Source organism: Schistocerca piceifrons, chromosome 6, assembly GCF_021461385.2.
Source record: "Schistocerca piceifrons isolate TAMUIC-IGC-003096 chromosome 6, iqSchPice1.1, whole genome shotgun sequence".
Classification (NCBI taxonomy): Eukaryota; Metazoa; Arthropoda; class Insecta; order Orthoptera; family Acrididae; genus Schistocerca; species Schistocerca piceifrons.
In genome coordinates, this window is record NC_060143.1 from 158,709,444 (window position 1) to 158,727,448 (window position 18,005).

Below are 18,005 nucleotides of genomic sequence, written 5' to 3' on the forward strand. Positions count from 1 at the left end.
CACTACTAAAGAGCAAATCGGAGATGGCTATTGCATTTTTCAACACGATCGAGCACTTGTTAATAATGCGCGGCCTATGGCGGATTGGTTACATGACAATAACATCCCTGTAATGGACAGGCCTGCACAGAGTGCCAGGCCTCACCGACCGACATCGATACCTGTTCTCAGTGCAGCACTCCGTGAAGAATTGTCTGCCATTCCCATGGAAACCTTCCATCACCTGACTGAACATATGCATGCGAGAGTGAAAGCTGTTATGAACGCTATGGTTGGGCCAACACCATATTCCAGAATTACCGATGGAGGGCGCCACGAACTTGTAAATCATTTTCAGCCACGTGTTCGGATACTTTTGATCACATAATGTATAAGGCAAACGAGCCGTGGAAATCAGTCATAAACTTAGTTAATCCGTTTGACACACAGATAGTGTGAGGAAATACAATTAGTACTTCACAATGCTATTATGAAGGAGAACTTTTGCAGCCGACACCCATTTTATGTAGCACCAATATCTTCAGTAACTAATTCGGGGCTTTTAAACAGTGTGATTTAATGAAATGATTATTGGGGACAAATATGAATAATGTAGATAGATAACAAAGTAGGAAAGTAGTTTCGCGAAAGCACAGAAAACCTAAAGGGATGACCATATAAAAACTGGAGCTTCCACTCCCAAAATGCAAAGCCGGTCTCTCGAAAGCAGTGCTAAATCATTCCATTAATTCCTAGTGTAGAATACTATTTCACAAAGAAATTATTTAATAATGTAAAACGCTAGAACTAAACTGGTTATCTATTAGCTATTCCCATTCACTGCGCACACTGCAATCACTACACTCAAATTCTTTCATAATGTAGAACTACGCGTACTACACGATGATGTCCACCCATAGAGACGATGTCTGGTTTCAATTTTGTGTATCGCGACCTCCCTTTAGCTAATCTGAGGAAATGAATCATCATCCCTTGTAAGGTGACCATAATTTCGCACCTTACAAGCACTCATCTACGTACTTTGCCGTGATTTACAACCGGAATTAGGTATCTTTGTTTGGCTGAACATCGTATACATAGATATTTAAAGAAGACTGACAGTGTCAAGTACACCTTGTAAATAGTTGTTAACGCTTATTGCATGAACGGTGATGGAGTGTCTGTAGTATAAAAACGGCGTAATGAATGATTGCCTATACTGGTAGAGGTTGGAACGCCAGTGTAAATAAAACGGCAGGCGTAACTCAGGCCCTGGGTGGAAAAGCCCGCCAGCTGTTTTGGTCCTGCTTAACACCTCACCCAAGACGGATAGTCGGGACACCTGATCGCTGAAGCACAATAGAGAGGCGGCTGGCCGGTGTTGTAGCTAGGCGGGAAGGATAAGCGGAATCTCTGAAAACCTCGGACGCAGCTGAGAGGAACAAGGAAGCGTTACCTCAGAAATCACGCAGGCTGGGTTACTTCCGAGGATTTTTGCTCTGAGAAGCGTACCATTTTATGAATTCCTAATTAATGGGAGTAGGTGTTTCCTTACAAACTTTCCGCGCTGGACGACAAAAGACTAAAATAAGGTTGGTCAGCGTTCGGAATAATCTGTAGAGAGGGAGAATATTCCGTGGTTTCGAGAATATGATTCGCCTTCTGCAGTTACGAGGAAGGGAAGCCGAGCTTTGCTGGGAAGCCAGCAGTGGAGGGTTTGAGGTCTTCCGTTTTGAGCGCCCATGTTTGACGGTCGTTTTGTATCAACTTTGTTGGTACAGACAGACTTGCTGTCTTTGCTCTCAAGAGATTTTATAGTTAGAACGGTTAGGCCCTGTACTGTTGCGAACTTGTACGATTCTGGACTTCGCCTCCGGGTAGGGAGTCGTTGAATATGCAGTGTTCAGTGATTGAGAGCACTTCCTCTGTCTACACTCACGTAGAGACGTCATCTGAATTCCGTCCTTGTGGCTGGGAGCTCGCGTTTCTTGTCTGTAGACGGCAGAAGGCAGTTCTCTGACTAGTATGATCTAATACTGTCTTCTCCTTTCCGTGGAGAGGAGAAGACAGTATTAGATCATACTAGTCAGAGGACCGTCTTCTGCCGTCCTAGTCTCTGAAAGAGTTTTTTATTTTGTGGCTGAAGTTCTTCCATCGTCGCAGACGTGTACGAGAACCAGCACTCTGACGTACCGGACGCAATACATACGGTGATATTGCTTATTTCTTTGGATTATTAGGGCTATAAAGCTAAACAGCTGTGATGACGTAAATTGTATTTCCACTGAGGTTGCACACCACTGTAGATCATATTTGAAAGTAGTGTCTTCTAGTGTTTCGTACGTAGATGATGTCAGTCATTTCACGTTATTTATATTAGATCGCGTATCCATAAAAAGGGACAGATTTGCGCAGTTGATCACTAATATTAGATATGAAATTCATTTGTGTCTCTTTATGTCCACTGGACATTAATATATAAACATTTGTAATATATAAAGGGGTTTTAATTAACGGTAAATGTATAAACAGAAACAGCATTTATCATTTTATAGTTGCAAGTTCCCTTAATCATTCATTTATTTTTATGTTGTATTTTATATGTTAAAGAACAAAAAGGAGGAGATAATATCACCATTAAGAGATCGTAAGATCTTGTCTCGAATAAAAGCCCACGATTGCACTAAATTATCTTTATTTAAAACCTTGACCATGGTTTCTGCTATAATAATATAGCCTTCTTCAGAAGTCATGCTCACTAATAAATGAAAAAAGTCTGATCCCAGCGGCTGCGTCAAGACCAATAAAATAACTACAACAGACATAAGCCTGTTTCGAACATAAGCAAAATTACATATGGCACCGTATGTCCTCCGCCGGTACTAGCCCGACCACGGTTGACCACATTCTTTTGTTATATCCTTTCTGTTCCTGATGTCTTTACACCTCAGTTCTCAATTTTACGAATCTATTCAATTTTTGCCGTGTTCATTTCTCTCAAGGCTGTGGCAGAAATCAAGAGCAGAAATGCTACCGTCGTAAACTGGTAAATATTACTTCATTTGCATTCCAGTTGGTGTGTTTCTCCAACAATATATCTATGCGTAATATCTAATTAATAACAGATAATGCCTACATCAACACTGTAGCCATAAAAGGTTGACGAGCCCGGAAAAAACCTAGCAGAAAAAAAAAAAAAGAAATATATTAGCGAACCTGTGCTGGCGCAGCATATAGATGCACCTTAGACATGTTCATTGAAATGAATGAATACCACTGCCAGAGGGTTCGTACTGCCTCGTAATAGGAAAGAATACGAAGAGGAAACTGTGTCTTGATTTCAGCCAAAATACTAAAGATCGAGAGTGAAGAAGGTACAGCTGTGGTAAAACTGTCAGTAAAGTAAAGTAGATGTAATATATTGCGGTGTCATCTATATAGCATAGGTATTCTGTTTCATTACGTAACATCTCAATCGGCTTGCCTGTTGCTTTTGAGGGCACTGCCCAGCTCACTGTGGGAAATCAAATTATTTGTTTAACGTGAAGAGAGTTTATAAATTATTCCTTACTAAAACTGCTTTCTGGAGCAAAGTTGATACAAACTCATCCTATTTACTGTGCAGTTTCTTGGTTCGCTCACTATGTAACTTTGTAGTTCAAGGATCTGAGAGCAAGTCTGCACTATTGAGAATATGTGTGGGAATCTGAATATTGCCTACAGTATGTACACACTTGACTAAATTAACCGCCAACAAGGTTCCGTGACTTTAAACGATCTAATACTTGTAGCCGATGAATTTTCCGAAACTGCGAACTTTAGGATTCTCGTCGATTCTGGTACTGAGACAGCAATCTGCGCGGAGCTCACTTTAAACAGTTAGCTATGAAATTTTTACCTTGATACCAGGCCATGTAACTTCCCACAAATGCTACCCTACCTTCGTCCTGCATGCGTTCGAGCGTCTAAAAACATTAGGTTTTTCACAATGCCCTCGTACCTTGCTGAGCGCATTCTACATCATTTTCGTTCATTTCATGCTCAACAGAGAACACCGACTGTGTAATAACTGGAAGAGGGTCTCTCGAACAGTCGCGAATAGGTGAAGCAGACCGTACAAACCAACAACAATGGCGGCCGCTCGTGGCAAGCGGTGTGGAAACACCTATTGTTCACGGACAAAATTTCATTACGTGCGTAATATGTTGTGACATGATACATTGTTATGAGATGCGTGCTCCTTTGGTGCTAAATTCGTAAAATTATGGCACTGGAAAAATGACAGGTAATGTTACGTTCTCAATGAATAAATTGTTCCCTAGTGGATTCTCGATAGCAAACAATAATATACGCTCGTCGACCCTTTACAAAAATTACGTTCACAGCGCCCCAACTTCAGCGAAATACGTTAATGCTCTGTGTGGAGGTTTCGCATCAAAATCCAATAATTGGAACGAGTGATTCACAATTACTGTACAGTCAGAAATAATTTTTTTTTGCATTTATCTCAACCGTATATCCACGTGGATAGACAACCCTTATCACGTTTAGAACATACTGCACTTCGGCACCTATGACCTCCACTAACTTAAATCTCGTAGCCGTTTGAGTGTTAAGGTATTACATTACTGCCAGATTGTATTTGGTATTGTTTTCTTCCTCATACACACTGCACACACACACACACACACACACACACACACACACAGTGTCACATTTCAAACAGTTCTTCTCAGAAACGCATAGAATCCAACAAAACTTGCTTTCATTCACTGTTATGTTGCCAAGGTAACTGAAAAGGCCTTTAAATTGTGGAATCAAATTTGGTGACGTCATTTTCCGATGGTTCGAAGACTTGTGGCTCTTCAGAACAGACAGCGCAACCATCAGTTAAGTGTGAATATAATTTACAGCCTTATAAATACAAAAGTCAGAAGTAGGACCTCGAATTATATGTTGTGAACATAGATCCCCTTTCAGGCCCAAGGAAGCATGCTGTGTGCAGAGAAAATAACGATCTACATCTACAACTTCTGTATATTCTACAGGCTGCCTCACGGCCGGAGGCAGAGTCCATGTACGAAGATTAAGCGTTTCAGTTCTACAAGAATAAGCATGCAGGATCCCAAACACTTATTGTCAGATTGTACAGGAGATAAAGGATCCAAAACCGAATGTTTTGAATTGGGGACCTACGACATACTTCATCTGCTTCTCGTCTCTGTGGTGATCGTGTGCGCCAGGAAAAGAGATTGTGTCCAGTCTGGAGGTAATGAGTCAGCCTAAATTGGTAGTAGTCTGGCATCCGAGGCCGGCGCAGGAACAACTGATTTTACCATGACGTTTTATCTAAAAGCGGCGCGCACATGAAAGGTATTTTCAATCAGCAAACCCCTGCAAGCATACGAAGCAAGATGTACTGGCTCTGGAGCCAGAGCAGAGAGAGGCGGCTCCATTTCCCAAGTCGCGAGCGGGAAATAAGTACCCACTTGTGTGCGCTATAATTGGGAATATGACGCCTAGATACCGGGCGTCATTCTGAAGGTCTGAAAACCCTAAAGGTTAAATACTTTCTTCGACCGTTTTGGGAGCTCAAGAAATCAAGGAGTGGACCGAGAGCCAACGTTGTTGTAGGTGGCACGGTGTGTCTGATGGAGCGGAAGTGGTGTTCCAAAGTGTCTATCAGAAATCAGTTTTTCGTGGTCCTGAGCAACGCCCTTATTTTTTCAGCACACTCAGTGTACAAGAATGGAAAGTGCGTTAGCGTTGGAAAGTTCAAAAATGGTTCAAATGGCTCTTAGCACTATGGGACTTAACCTCTTAGGTCGTCAGTCCCCTAGACTTATTCTAAACGGGTGTAAATAGGTAAATGGACAGACGAAACAAAAGAAACATTTCAGAAAAATTTGATGATTCAATCAAGAAAAATAGATTCAAGAACTGACCCAGTGAATTAAGCGTTGGTCCACCTCTGGCCCTTACGCAAGCAGTTATCCGGCTCGACATTGGTTCATAGAGTTGTTGGATGTCCTCCCGAGGGATTATGCACATTATTCTGTCGAATTGGCGTGCTAGATCGCCAAAAACCCCAGATGGTTGGAAATTCCTGCCCGTAGTGCAGGCCGGCCTTCGTAGCCGAGCGGTTCTAGGCGCTTCAGTCTGGAACCGTGCTGCTGCTACGGCCGCATGTTCGAATCCTGCCTCGGGCATGGATGTGTGTGATGTCCTTAGGTTAGTTAGGTTTAAGTAGTTCTAAGTCTAGGGGACTGATGACCTCAGATGTTAAGTCCCATAGTGCCTAGAGCCATTTCAACCATTCAACCCGTAGTGCTCCAAACATTCTCAACTGGGGAGACATCCGGTGATCGCCAGATAGCCAAGGTAGCATTAGGTATGCATGGAGACAAACAGCAGAAACTCTTGAAGTGCACTCAAGACTGTATATGTGGAAATTGCACTCATCTTCTATGGCTTTAAGCGTATCAGTTGTACTGCGTGAAGTCGCAAATGGCCATGCTACCTTAACGACAGATGGAAAGCGCTTTTTATTTCTTTCTTTGGTCATTGCCTTTAGACGTCGATAACGTTAACTACTTGAATCCACAATGTAATTCATAACTGGCTCGCCCGCATTGAACACCTTATGCTCCCTGTAAGCTCGGTTTCAGTAACTCCGAGCATAAATCCTGGTGTGCTGCTGTGTGTATATTAATACATCCCATACACTATACAGCTGCACATATTCTCCTCCAGCGCAATTTTAAAGGGATTCACTTCTCTGAAAACGAAATCCACCATGAAATCTCCCCCTCCTATCAGATTTAACCCCCTGTTCCCTAACCCTTCTAGACTGCAGGGCTCCTTTCTTTGCTATCTCTCCCTCTCCTTATCTTGACCTGTGCCTGGCGCACTTTCTACGTATATGTACCGTGAATCTCATTTTTACTACAAACTGTGGTGTCACCGTCAGACACCACACTTGCTAGGTGGTAGCATTTAAATCGGCCGCGGTCCGTTAGTATACGTCGGACCTGCGTGTCGCCACTATCAGTGATTGCAGACCGAGCGCCGCCACACGGCAGGTCTAGTCTAGAGAGACTCCCTAGCACTTGCCCCAATTGTACAGCCGACTTTGCCCGCGATTTTTCAGTATCTACATACGCTCTCATATGCAGAGACGACAGTTTAGCATAGCCTTCAGCTACGTCATTTGCTACGACCCTTGCAAGGCGCCATATTCAGTTACTAACAGTTACCTCTAATATTGTGAATCATGTACCGCCAAGAGCGACGTTCGTCTTTAATTGATTAAAGTTAAGTATCTAACTAGATACGCCCGCTTTCTGAATTCTCATTCCTTGTCAAGTTCCAGACCTCACGTCAGTATAGTTCTTCCCTCCTCACGCCAGCCTGCGTGAGCTAAAACGCGTGCATTTCGGCCTCCCCTCATAAAACGGTGTTGGCTCTTCAGCCAACACAACAAAAACAATAGAACCTACCTGAACCAAGCAGCTCCACAGAACTTTTGAGTACGTCAGAGGACCAATCTACATGCCCTCTCCACAGAATTCCTAAATGCCGCGGCGCGTACATCACGTGACACTGAAGGTCTTACGAGTAACAGCAGCCATTACCTGAGGGGAGCGAGTAACTGCTTCAATCGAGTTTGATAATTCTTAACTGTGCGTTTAAACGCATGCATGATCTCGATAGCACACGACAAATCTGAGACCTTCAGTGTATACGTTTTCATTGACGTATTGATTTCCTGTGGACCATGCACGGAGTAGTGTGTCCGCGACTGGTGTAAATTTCTCGTGGACGTCGTCCATGATGGTAATGCGTAACACAGTACAGCGTTTGTTTTTATCTACTAGCAACCCACTGCTTTTTAATACCAGACAACAGACAACATTTTCCTGTGCAAGCTTCTCTATCTCCAAGTAACTACTGCAACATGCATCCTTATGAATCCGCTTTGTGTGTTCACCTCTTGGTCTCCATCTACGATTTTTACAGTACACGCTGCCGTCCAATACTAAATTGGTTATCCCTTGATGTCTCAGAACATGTCCTACCAACTGACCCCTTCTTCTAGTCAAGTTGTGCCACAAATTTCTCTTCTCCCCAATTCTATTCAATACCTCCATCTAATCTTTAGCATTCTTCTGTAGCGCCACATTTTGAAAGCTTCTATTCTCTTCTTGTCTAAACTATTAATAGTCCACGTTTCACTTCCATACATGGCTACACTCCATACAAATACTTTCAGAAGCAACTTCCTGACACTTAAATATATACTCGATGTTAACAAATTTCTCTTCTTCAGAAATGCTTTCCTTGCCATTGCCCGTCTACATTTTATATCTTATCTACTTCGACCATCATCAGTTACTTTGCTCCCACAATAGCAAAACTCATATACTACTTTTAGCGTCTCATTTCCTAATCTAATTCCCTCAGCATTACCCGAATTAAGTCGACTACATTCCATTATCCTCGTTTTGCTTTTGTTGATGTTCATCTTATATCCTCCTTTCAAGACACTGTCCATTCCGTTCAACTGCTCTTCCAGGTCCTTTTCTGTATTCCACAGAATTACAATGTCACTGGCAAACATAAAAGTTTCTAGAATGAGATTTTCATCCTGCAGCGGAATGTGCGCTGATATGAAACCTTCTGGCAGGTTAAAACTGTGTTCCGGACCGAGACTCGTACTCGGGACCTTTACCTTTCGCGGGCATGTGCTCTACCAACTGAGCTACCCAAGCACGACTGACGCCCCGTCCTCACAGCTTTACTTCTGCCAGTACCTCGTCTCATACGTTCCAGAAATTTCCAAGTATCAAATTTTCTATTTCTTCTCCATGGATTTTACTTCTTACTACTTACACTTGAATAATATCAGGGACAGGCTACTAACCTGTCTCAGTCTCTCAGCAACCAATGCTTCCCTTTCATGCCCCTCGACTCTTATGACTGCCCTCTGGTTTCTGCACAAATTGTAAAAAGCCTTTCGCTCCCTGTATTTTACACCTGCCACTTTCAGAATTTGAGAGAGTATTCCAGTCAATATTGTCATCTGTTTATGTGTATATAATTTATTCTTTCACATTTATTGATTGTATCTTTTAAACCGTTTCTGAAGTTTCTTCCCTTTCCCTTTACACATTGTGCAGTGTGTTAGATATTTGCTTCATTTGGGTATTCCTCTGGTGTTTACTTATGCCTTCTCTGTTTATATATTTCAATAAACAGATAATCTTATTAATCGACTGGTATGGAGTTTTACCATTCTTTCGTTTGATCTGCTTCTCACAGACCTCTGGCTGGTCTGTTCCTTTGACCAATTCTCGCCTATACGGCATTCCAGTGGTCACGCCACAAGAGGGAGCTAATTACTTGCTACAGTCTGTTGTTGACTCCATGTGGTTACTTCCATATTTATATTGTTGTTTTTATAATATTCTGTTACCTCCGTAAGCTCGTTCTTATGTATTCGATTCTCTTTTTATCTAAAGTTGCCACAGATGCGTCTCAGAATTCCATTTCGTCAGTTAAGCTTTTACTTTCCAACAACCGAAATTTAAGTTAGTCGTGCTTTCTATTTATTGCACTTTCACTGTAATAACTTATACACTTGGTAATCCCTCTGTAGACTTTACCTATTGCATTCTTCTTCTTACTGCATTTTCTCTACAATTATGCGATTGATGAATTGTTGTAGCGTTACAATAGCAACAACTTGATTGAGAAGTAGCGGCTCCGGTCTCGGAAACTCAAATACGGCCTGGAGAGCGGTGTGTTGACCACATGCCCCTCCATATACGAATCCAGTGACGCCTGTGTGCTGAGGATGTCACGACGGCCGGTCGGTACCTTTGGGCCTTCATGGCCTGTTCGGGAGGAGTTTACACTAGCAACATCTAACTAGCTTACTACACCAATATTTTGTGGCTACCGTACTGCAGTTTGTTATGTTTGTAATACCTTACCCTTATACACGTAGTAGCCTTACGATAGCTTTTATCTAGCAATTTTTTTAGAATTATACATTTTATAAATACGTGGAGGCTTACAGCAATGCCATCTAACGAGATTGCGACCAAACATTTTGTGGTTGCTGCATTGCAGTTTGTTATGAAGAATAGCGCCGTTAACAAGATGACGCCGCCTACACTGGCCTACTATGTAACATAAATATGTGCTACGATGCTAAGCTGATTTCGTGCGTATCTTTTGACGGTCTCTATGGCTTCATTAAATTAGGACTTGTTATAAAATAGTTACGCCTCGTCACATTTTAAGCGCGTGTTTTCCAGAATTCTGTCATTATTGTCTTTCCGTTGTGGCCTATTTGTTGGTTTAAGGTGTAGATCAGTAGCTTGTGTTTTTATCCAACTTTTTCCTGCATACCTGAAGATGGTGACCGTTGACCGAAACCGGTAGCCTAATGACCTAACAATTTTTGTGGTCGTAGAAGGATCCTTCTGGCCACAGAGAGGAGTCTCGTTCCACAGTCAACCCATTCTTCTCCCTCCGGGACCAAAAGTGTCAGAACAGAGTAATAAAGACTACTCTTCTTCTTATTTTAGTGTTCAACCCTGAGGTTGACTGTGCGACGCTAAATGACGTTGCGCTGAGACGATACGTTGCTCCTGTTTGCAGGCGTGGGCGGTCTGCGCGACGTGTCGGTGAACATCCCGCTGGCGGTGGCTCCCGGGGACACGGTCAAGCTCACCTGCCTGTACGATCTGGAGGGCGACCCCCTGTACACCGTCAAGTGGTACAAGGGCCGCCAGGAGTTCTTCCGATACGTGCCAAAGGAGCTGCCGCACACCCGCGTCTTCCCGCTGCCCGGCGTCAACGTCGATGTGAGTAGCGCGTTCCGCCTCGCTCCTATTCTCTTGCAGGTGTGATGGGGCGCTGACGCGACGGAGCAGTCTTCACCATGTCGCTCCTAACACGTGTGGCTCATTCAGAGCCTCGTCCATTTCTGTACCAACTGATTGTAGGCTGTACAGGTTCTCAACGTACAGGTCCTTCAGTTTCCTACCGCGTAAGGAGATACTTCTGAACTGGTCGGAGCTGGGTCCAAATCATGCATATATCATTCGATAACTTCCACGCTGTGCTTAATATTTATTTGTGGAACCTAATCTGATTAGTGTTTTTGTTACAAATAAAACTCCTTCAGCGATACTTAAGGTTTTATATTCATTTGGCTACTAGTTTCGACGTTGCGTCAACGCCATCTTCGGTCTCGTACACTTTGATGAAATCAATTCTGTGTGGCTCAGTACTAGAAGTCCGCTGTGAGACCAACACGTGTGATGTGGAGCACGTGTTGGTATCACCGCGAATTTCTAGTACTTAGCCACACACAACTGATTTCTTCAAAGTGTACGGGGCCGAAGATGGCGTTGACGCAACGTCGAAACTTGTAGCCAAATAAATATAAAATCTTGAGTACAGCTGGAGGAGTTTCATTTTTAACAAAAATTATACCAGCTGTGTACCACCTTTATCCAATTTAAATATGGATGTACGATGATCTGATTAGGGTCATCAGGCCGTCTCTTACATCGGACCAGGGTTTCACAAATACAGTACCTGTTTTTACATCATACCTACTAAGAAATAACCATTTTAATATGACAAATAGTGTTAAATAATTAGAGTGTCTGTATTGACACGGCGAGTAAAAGAAATATATTCTATGTAATGATCAAGTTAATACTGGCATTACTCGTACTGTTGCTGCTGCTGCCACTAATAGTGATAATAATAATACGATATCCAAAATGAAATTTATGGGAAAACTTTCAAAACCATTCGAGATAAAAACTGAGGTTGGACAAGGTCATGGGTTATCGCGTTTGTTGTTCAATGTAGTTCTAGATACAGTCATGGAACAATGGGAAAAGAAACTTGAAGAAGAAAATTGCCTGAAAGTAATTTCATTAGGAACCAAAAACAACAACCTACGAATTCCCTACTTAGCCTTTGCAGACGACCTCACAATAATGGCAGATTCTTGTGAGATGGCTATGAAACAGACAGAAACTCTGAAAGAATGCACAGAGAAAGTCGGCCTGCACATATCGTTTGAAAAGACGGTGTTTACAACAACAAATTTAGAAATTTTCAAATTACAAACCAAATATGGAGAAATTAACAGAGTATCACACTTTAAATATCCATGAGATATTATCTCTGAAAAATATACACAACAAGAAAGAATACAAAAAATTCGTAAGCTTTTAGGATTAGTGCATAACCTCTATAATAAAAAATACTAAACTTTAAATGCCAAAATTCGACATTACAAAAGAGTAATTAAACCATGATTGTTATATGCCAGCGAAACCTTGGCACTTAACAGGAAAACTGATATAGAAAATATAAAGAATGAAAAACAAAAATAATTAGGAAAATTTTGGGACCAAGATGGACCGAAAATGGATATACAGGGTGTTACAAAAAGGTGCGGCCAAACTTTCAGGAAACATTCTTCACACACACAGAAAGAAAATATGTTATGTGGACATGTGTCCGGAAACGCTTACTTTCCATGTTAGAGCTCATTTTATTACTTCTCTTCAAATCACATTAATCATGGAATGGAAACACACAGCAACAGAACGTACGAGCGTTACTTCAAACACTTTGTTACAGGAAATTTCCTGTTCAAAATGTCCTCCGTTAGCGAGGATACATGCATCCACCCTCCGTCGCATGGAATGCCTGATGCGCTGATGCAGCCCTGGAGAATGGCGTATTGTATTACAGCCGTCCACAATACGAGCACGAAGAGTCTCTACATTTGGTACCGGGGTTGCGTAGACAATAGCTTTCAAATGCCCCCATAAATGAAAGTCAAGAGGGTTGAGGTCACGATGACGTGGAGGCCATGGAATTGGTCTGCCTCTACCAATCCATCGGTCACCGAATCTGTTGTTGAGAAGCGTACGAACACTTCGACTGAAATGTGCACGAGCTCCATCGTGCATGAGCCACATGTTGTGTCGTACTTGTAATGGCACACGTTCTAGCAGCACAGGTAGAGTATCCCGTATGAAATCATGATAACGTGCTCCATTGAGCGTAGGTGGAAGAACATACTGACGAAACTAAAATGAGGTCTAACATGGAAGTTAAGCGTTTCCGGACACATGTCCACATAACATCTTTTCTTTATTTGTGTGTGAGGAATGTTTCCTGAAAGTTTGGCCGTACCTTTTTGTAACACCCTGTATACTCCAGAAAACGACCAAAATTGAGGAATATTCTAACATAGAGACAGACATAGGGAAAAGACGCCTCAGCTTCTATGGCCACATAATGAGACTAACAAAAAGAATAATAAAATACGTAGATTCCCTCGCTAATGGAGGAGAGTGGATCCAAAATGCTAAAAAATCTTGGAATTAGCCAAAATCACCAAAGAAGAAGCAGAACAATTTTAGAATGAAAGTAGAAAAATTGGAGGTTAAACCAGAGACAAATCCCCGAAGAACCGGAACAAAATCGAGCGAAACTGGTGGGAAAATAAAAAGAAACAGAAGAACAAGAAGAACGGAAAGTGAACCATCTTTACTTAGCGTCTTCCCCTCTAGGAGCTTTGCGACTAATAATAATAATAATAATATGACAGTAGAAGGCATAAAAAGAAAAATAATAGAATAAAAGTAGAAAAATTGGTGGTTAAACCAAAGACAAATCCCCGAAGAAGCGGGACAAAATGGAGCGAAACTGGTGGGAAAATAAAAAGAAACAGAAGAACAAGCAGAACGAAAAATGAACCATCTTCACTTGGCGTCTCCCACTCTAGGAGTTTCGCGACTAATAATAATAATAATAATAATAATAATAATAATAATAATAATAATAATCACAATAATAACAATAATGACAGTACAAGGCATAAAAAGAATTTGTTTTCTGATATAGCAAGTTCTGCGGAAAGGAACTTTAAAGAGACTGCATCAGCTATGTGTACAGGGATATTACGAAGACATGGTTGGAAAGAAGGATGTAGAAGGGTACCGAGTGCGTGCAAGAACAATGGCATTTATTACTGTTGCTGTAGTATATATGGCATTAACCGTCTTCTGCAGATGTTATTCAGTCCTCGAATGTAATGCGGGAGATATTCCGAGAGTCAGGATTCTACTACTAAGAATGACTTAGAGGAGTGGTTGAACGATGGAGTGGGACATAAAGTATTTTGCTCTGAATGGTACAGGTGTTTATGCCACGTTGTTCAGACAATAACATTGAGGTTGAGGACAAATATTGGGGATAGTGTACATTGTGATTTTGAAATACTAGTAAAATTATGAAAAGCGAGCAACATGCATTTGAATCACTTAGAACACAAACGACCTCACCTCACTGGGGGTCTATAAAACATTCTGACAATGTTTCAGTGATGTAACGATACATTGTCCTGACGAAGATACAGTTCGCAAGAATTGTGCAAAGTGTAGATTCTCTTCGTGTTAGCTTGTCAGGAACACAATGTCATCGTACGTAAAATGCTAATCTAGAATACCTCCATCAAGTGCCTGAACGGTAAGCTACCTGGAATTGGGATGTGTCGGTTCGTATATATTGTAGCATGGGACGCCTTTTCAAGAATGCTTTTCTGTAAATATGTGGTGTGGTATAATAGACCATCATCTTCTAGTGTGGGTCGTTGCTTATCAATATATGTAGATACAGAAGGCGTTTCAAGAATGATAAATACTGTATTTTAGGAGATGATAGTAGAGACTAATTCGAATAAAACATTCCTTCATTCACAACATGTGTCCAGTTTTTATTGAGTACATATATACTTTTGGGTACAGAGATAAGTTTTCATTTCATTTGTTGGTACCCCAATTACTGTGGGGTTACTTACCGATTTTTTTTTTTTTGTTTGAGGTTGTTGCAGAAAGCTGGTCCACAGTGAAAACGGGTTGAGCAATTGACTGGATAGAGGCAATATTAACACTTTAAGCATTTGCATTGTAATTACAAAGTCACACCGAACTTGTTCATTGGTAACCCAACAACAATACTCAATACAATTATCCAAAACACAACAAACGCTTCAAATGAAAGAACTAAGGGAACCAATATTACAAGAAAAAGAAAGGAGTTACAACCATACAAATATTGATAGTAACATTTAAAGTTTTACATCTTAAATCTTTAAATTATTGTTTTTCCTTAGAAACTGCAATTACCTTAATCTTATTCAAACCAGTAATCAGCTGCATGGTTTCCACCCTTATTCACAATGCAGACTAAGCATAATCATATCTTTAAAATTATGTACACATGCACGGGAATATACAAGTGAATATACAAAATTTGTTTTGGAATTATAGAAGACTCAGTAGTAACAAAATTTTCTTGATTTTCAATATCAATATCTTTGATACAGTTAGATATACAACATTACCTCCCTTTTAGTAACATATTGTTGTGTCACTCCGGGTGTTCCATCGCACGCCTTTCTTTACGATGTGCTCCAACCGTCTAGCTTTGTCCACACAATTACAAGACAGTGTCAGCTTCTATACCTGAATCAGTTAAGTATCAGAGGGCCACACAAAACAATAATTTTTAAAAGACAAACAGCTTCGAATAAGCGGCTTTTAGCAACTTGCTTAATAAACAACTAGACGAAAATGAGCATCGTCTAATTCCGTAAATAGTGACAGCCTCCACTTTATAAATTTCTTTAGCACTCGCACTCAGACAACCATTTAGTCCAAAAATCAAATGCTGCACAACCCGAAGAAACAGGGCTTTAAGCAAAAGGTTGAGCAGTGTGATATCGAGGCACTATAAGTTAATGTTGGATAAAGATGATGAGCCTATAATATTGACGAATGAAAGTATCTTTTGCAAACTTTGCATTAACACAGCGGCTGCATTAACATTTCACGCACCTGGCCACTTGAGACCCGTTACACGCACCACTGTCTGCTTTGAGTCACCGTGCCTCTTATTTCCGCCGTGCACGAAGCGGTGCACTCGCTCGGAGCCGCGCTTTTCTCACGCGGACAGGTTGCTGCCGTGTCCCGTGCGTCTGTCTTCTGCGTCTGTCCTCTCCCTTCACCGCCAGCGACCTATCCCTTATAGAAGCCTATACATTCCATAGATAATCGTCCTCAGAGGAGTTTTACATACAAAGGCAGGGCAGTCTGGTCAACCTTGATCGGCTAGTGTCAGCTAAATCATCGTGCCGTACACAGCACAAAGTTCAAGCTGTGATATTGTGTTCGAATTTACATAACAGAATTTTTCAGCTGTGACTGTGATTCGTTGGTCAGTTCTACTGTGTTAATTAAGAATGTGGTACATATTTATAAATGCTGATTATTTCTTAAAGGGGTTTTTGTTCGGGTTTGCTGCCTGTTAGGAATGCAATAGACGATTCCCAAAGCACTTTAATATATTACTATTATTAGTTAGTTAATGAAAATTATTCTTTATTTATTCATGATTATAAATAAATATTCTTTATGCGTGCTTTTATTTTAAGTGGTTCAAATGGCTCTGAGCACTATGGGACTTAACATCTGAGGTCATCAGTCCCCTAGAACTTAGAACGACTTAAACCTAACTAACCTAAGGACATCACACACATCCATGCCCGAGGCAGGATTCGAACCTGCGACTGTAGCGATCACGCGGTTCCTGACTGAAACGCCTAGAACCGCTCGGCCACCCTTGCCGGCGCTTTTATTTTAAATATTGGTTTAGTTATTGGTTTTAGTTGGTTCAGCTTAGTTCCTTATTTTCTTTTATCTTTACTGTCCTGAAAACCTGGAAAATATAACTGTTTCGTTTTAAATACCACAGGAGAGCAAGAGGTGAATTCCACAGCAGCGATCTCGTGGAAATTCCTCGTCGTTATCTGCCTTTACTCGCTACGCAGATCGTACGGTACCAGTGTGTGCTATGGTGTTTGTTGAGTCCGGGTGACAGGCCCAACAAATTAGCAAGCGCTGTTGTTCCACACTTCACCTCCTTGCGATCTCGTAATATCTGTACCGTGATAATTAACTAATTTCGGTATGGAGATATACACACCTGAATACGTGATGTTAGTTATTGGATTTTATTTTGTGCAAAAGCTGTTTGAACATATACTGTATACCATAATGGCGTCTCACAACAATACAACCTCCCTCCGCCTCTCACACGTCTGACCTATTTTCTTCCCAAAGAGCCCTAACACAAAATCTTTGATTCGGTAAAAGGCAGAGATTCGTTCGTAGCACGGAACGTCAGATTCTTGCAGTCGGTATATTCCAAGTAGTGGACAATCGGGTGATTGGGTCTGCTGTGTTACTGCATCGTCTTATAGAGCCTCTTTATATACAGTTTCCAGTATTACTCAGAGAGGTTCTCTTGGGTGCAAAGATGTGTATCTTCTTATGCATGACGGCACCCCTATAAATTCCAGTCCTTACGTGACACACACTCCAAACATAGCATCCCCCTCCAAGATGGATCGACAGCAATGATCACGATTCTTTGTCACCAACTTCTTCGGACCTTTAGCGCTTTAGATTTCTGCCAGTGGAGATGACCGAAACGCTAAGTGTACAAAGAAAAAATTAACACAAGAACTGGTAGGATTACGAGTAGTCCTCTCCTGTAAAGGTCATCAAGGAGATCTACGAATAGCTACACGTTGTCTTAGTAAGAAAATTGGATAGTACACTGAAGCCCTGATTGTAATTTATAAAAATGAACTTTTATGTTAATCAGTTGCTTTTTCTTAACAACTTCTGCGAGTGTTTGTTGGGGTTATGTTCTAAAACTTACAGCTTGGTAAACATTAAAATTTGGACGCTTGTTATGTGTATTAGTCTCTTTTCACTACTACTTTCTTTTCACTTCTTTTACTACTACTACTCCTCAAACGCACTCTACATCTAAAGCGTCCCTTTTCCTGCACTCCTTGTAACAGTTTTCTCTTTTGCCATGCGGTGTGCCCGTTGTGTATGCACTTTGTA

The 18,005-nt window shown here is 41.3% G+C and overlaps 1 protein-coding gene across 1 annotated transcript in view; it reads left to right on the forward strand.

Moving 5' to 3' along the window:
* LOC124803204 overlaps nt 1–18,005 on the forward strand; it is an 809,231-nt gene that overhangs the window by 95,054 nt on the left and 696,172 nt on the right. The window contains exon 2 of the mRNA XM_047264386.1: nt 10,624–10,853. Coding sequence (XP_047120342.1) covers nt 10,624–10,853 — 230 coding nt within the window. The remainder of the gene's footprint in view (nt 1–10,623; nt 10,854–18,005) is intronic.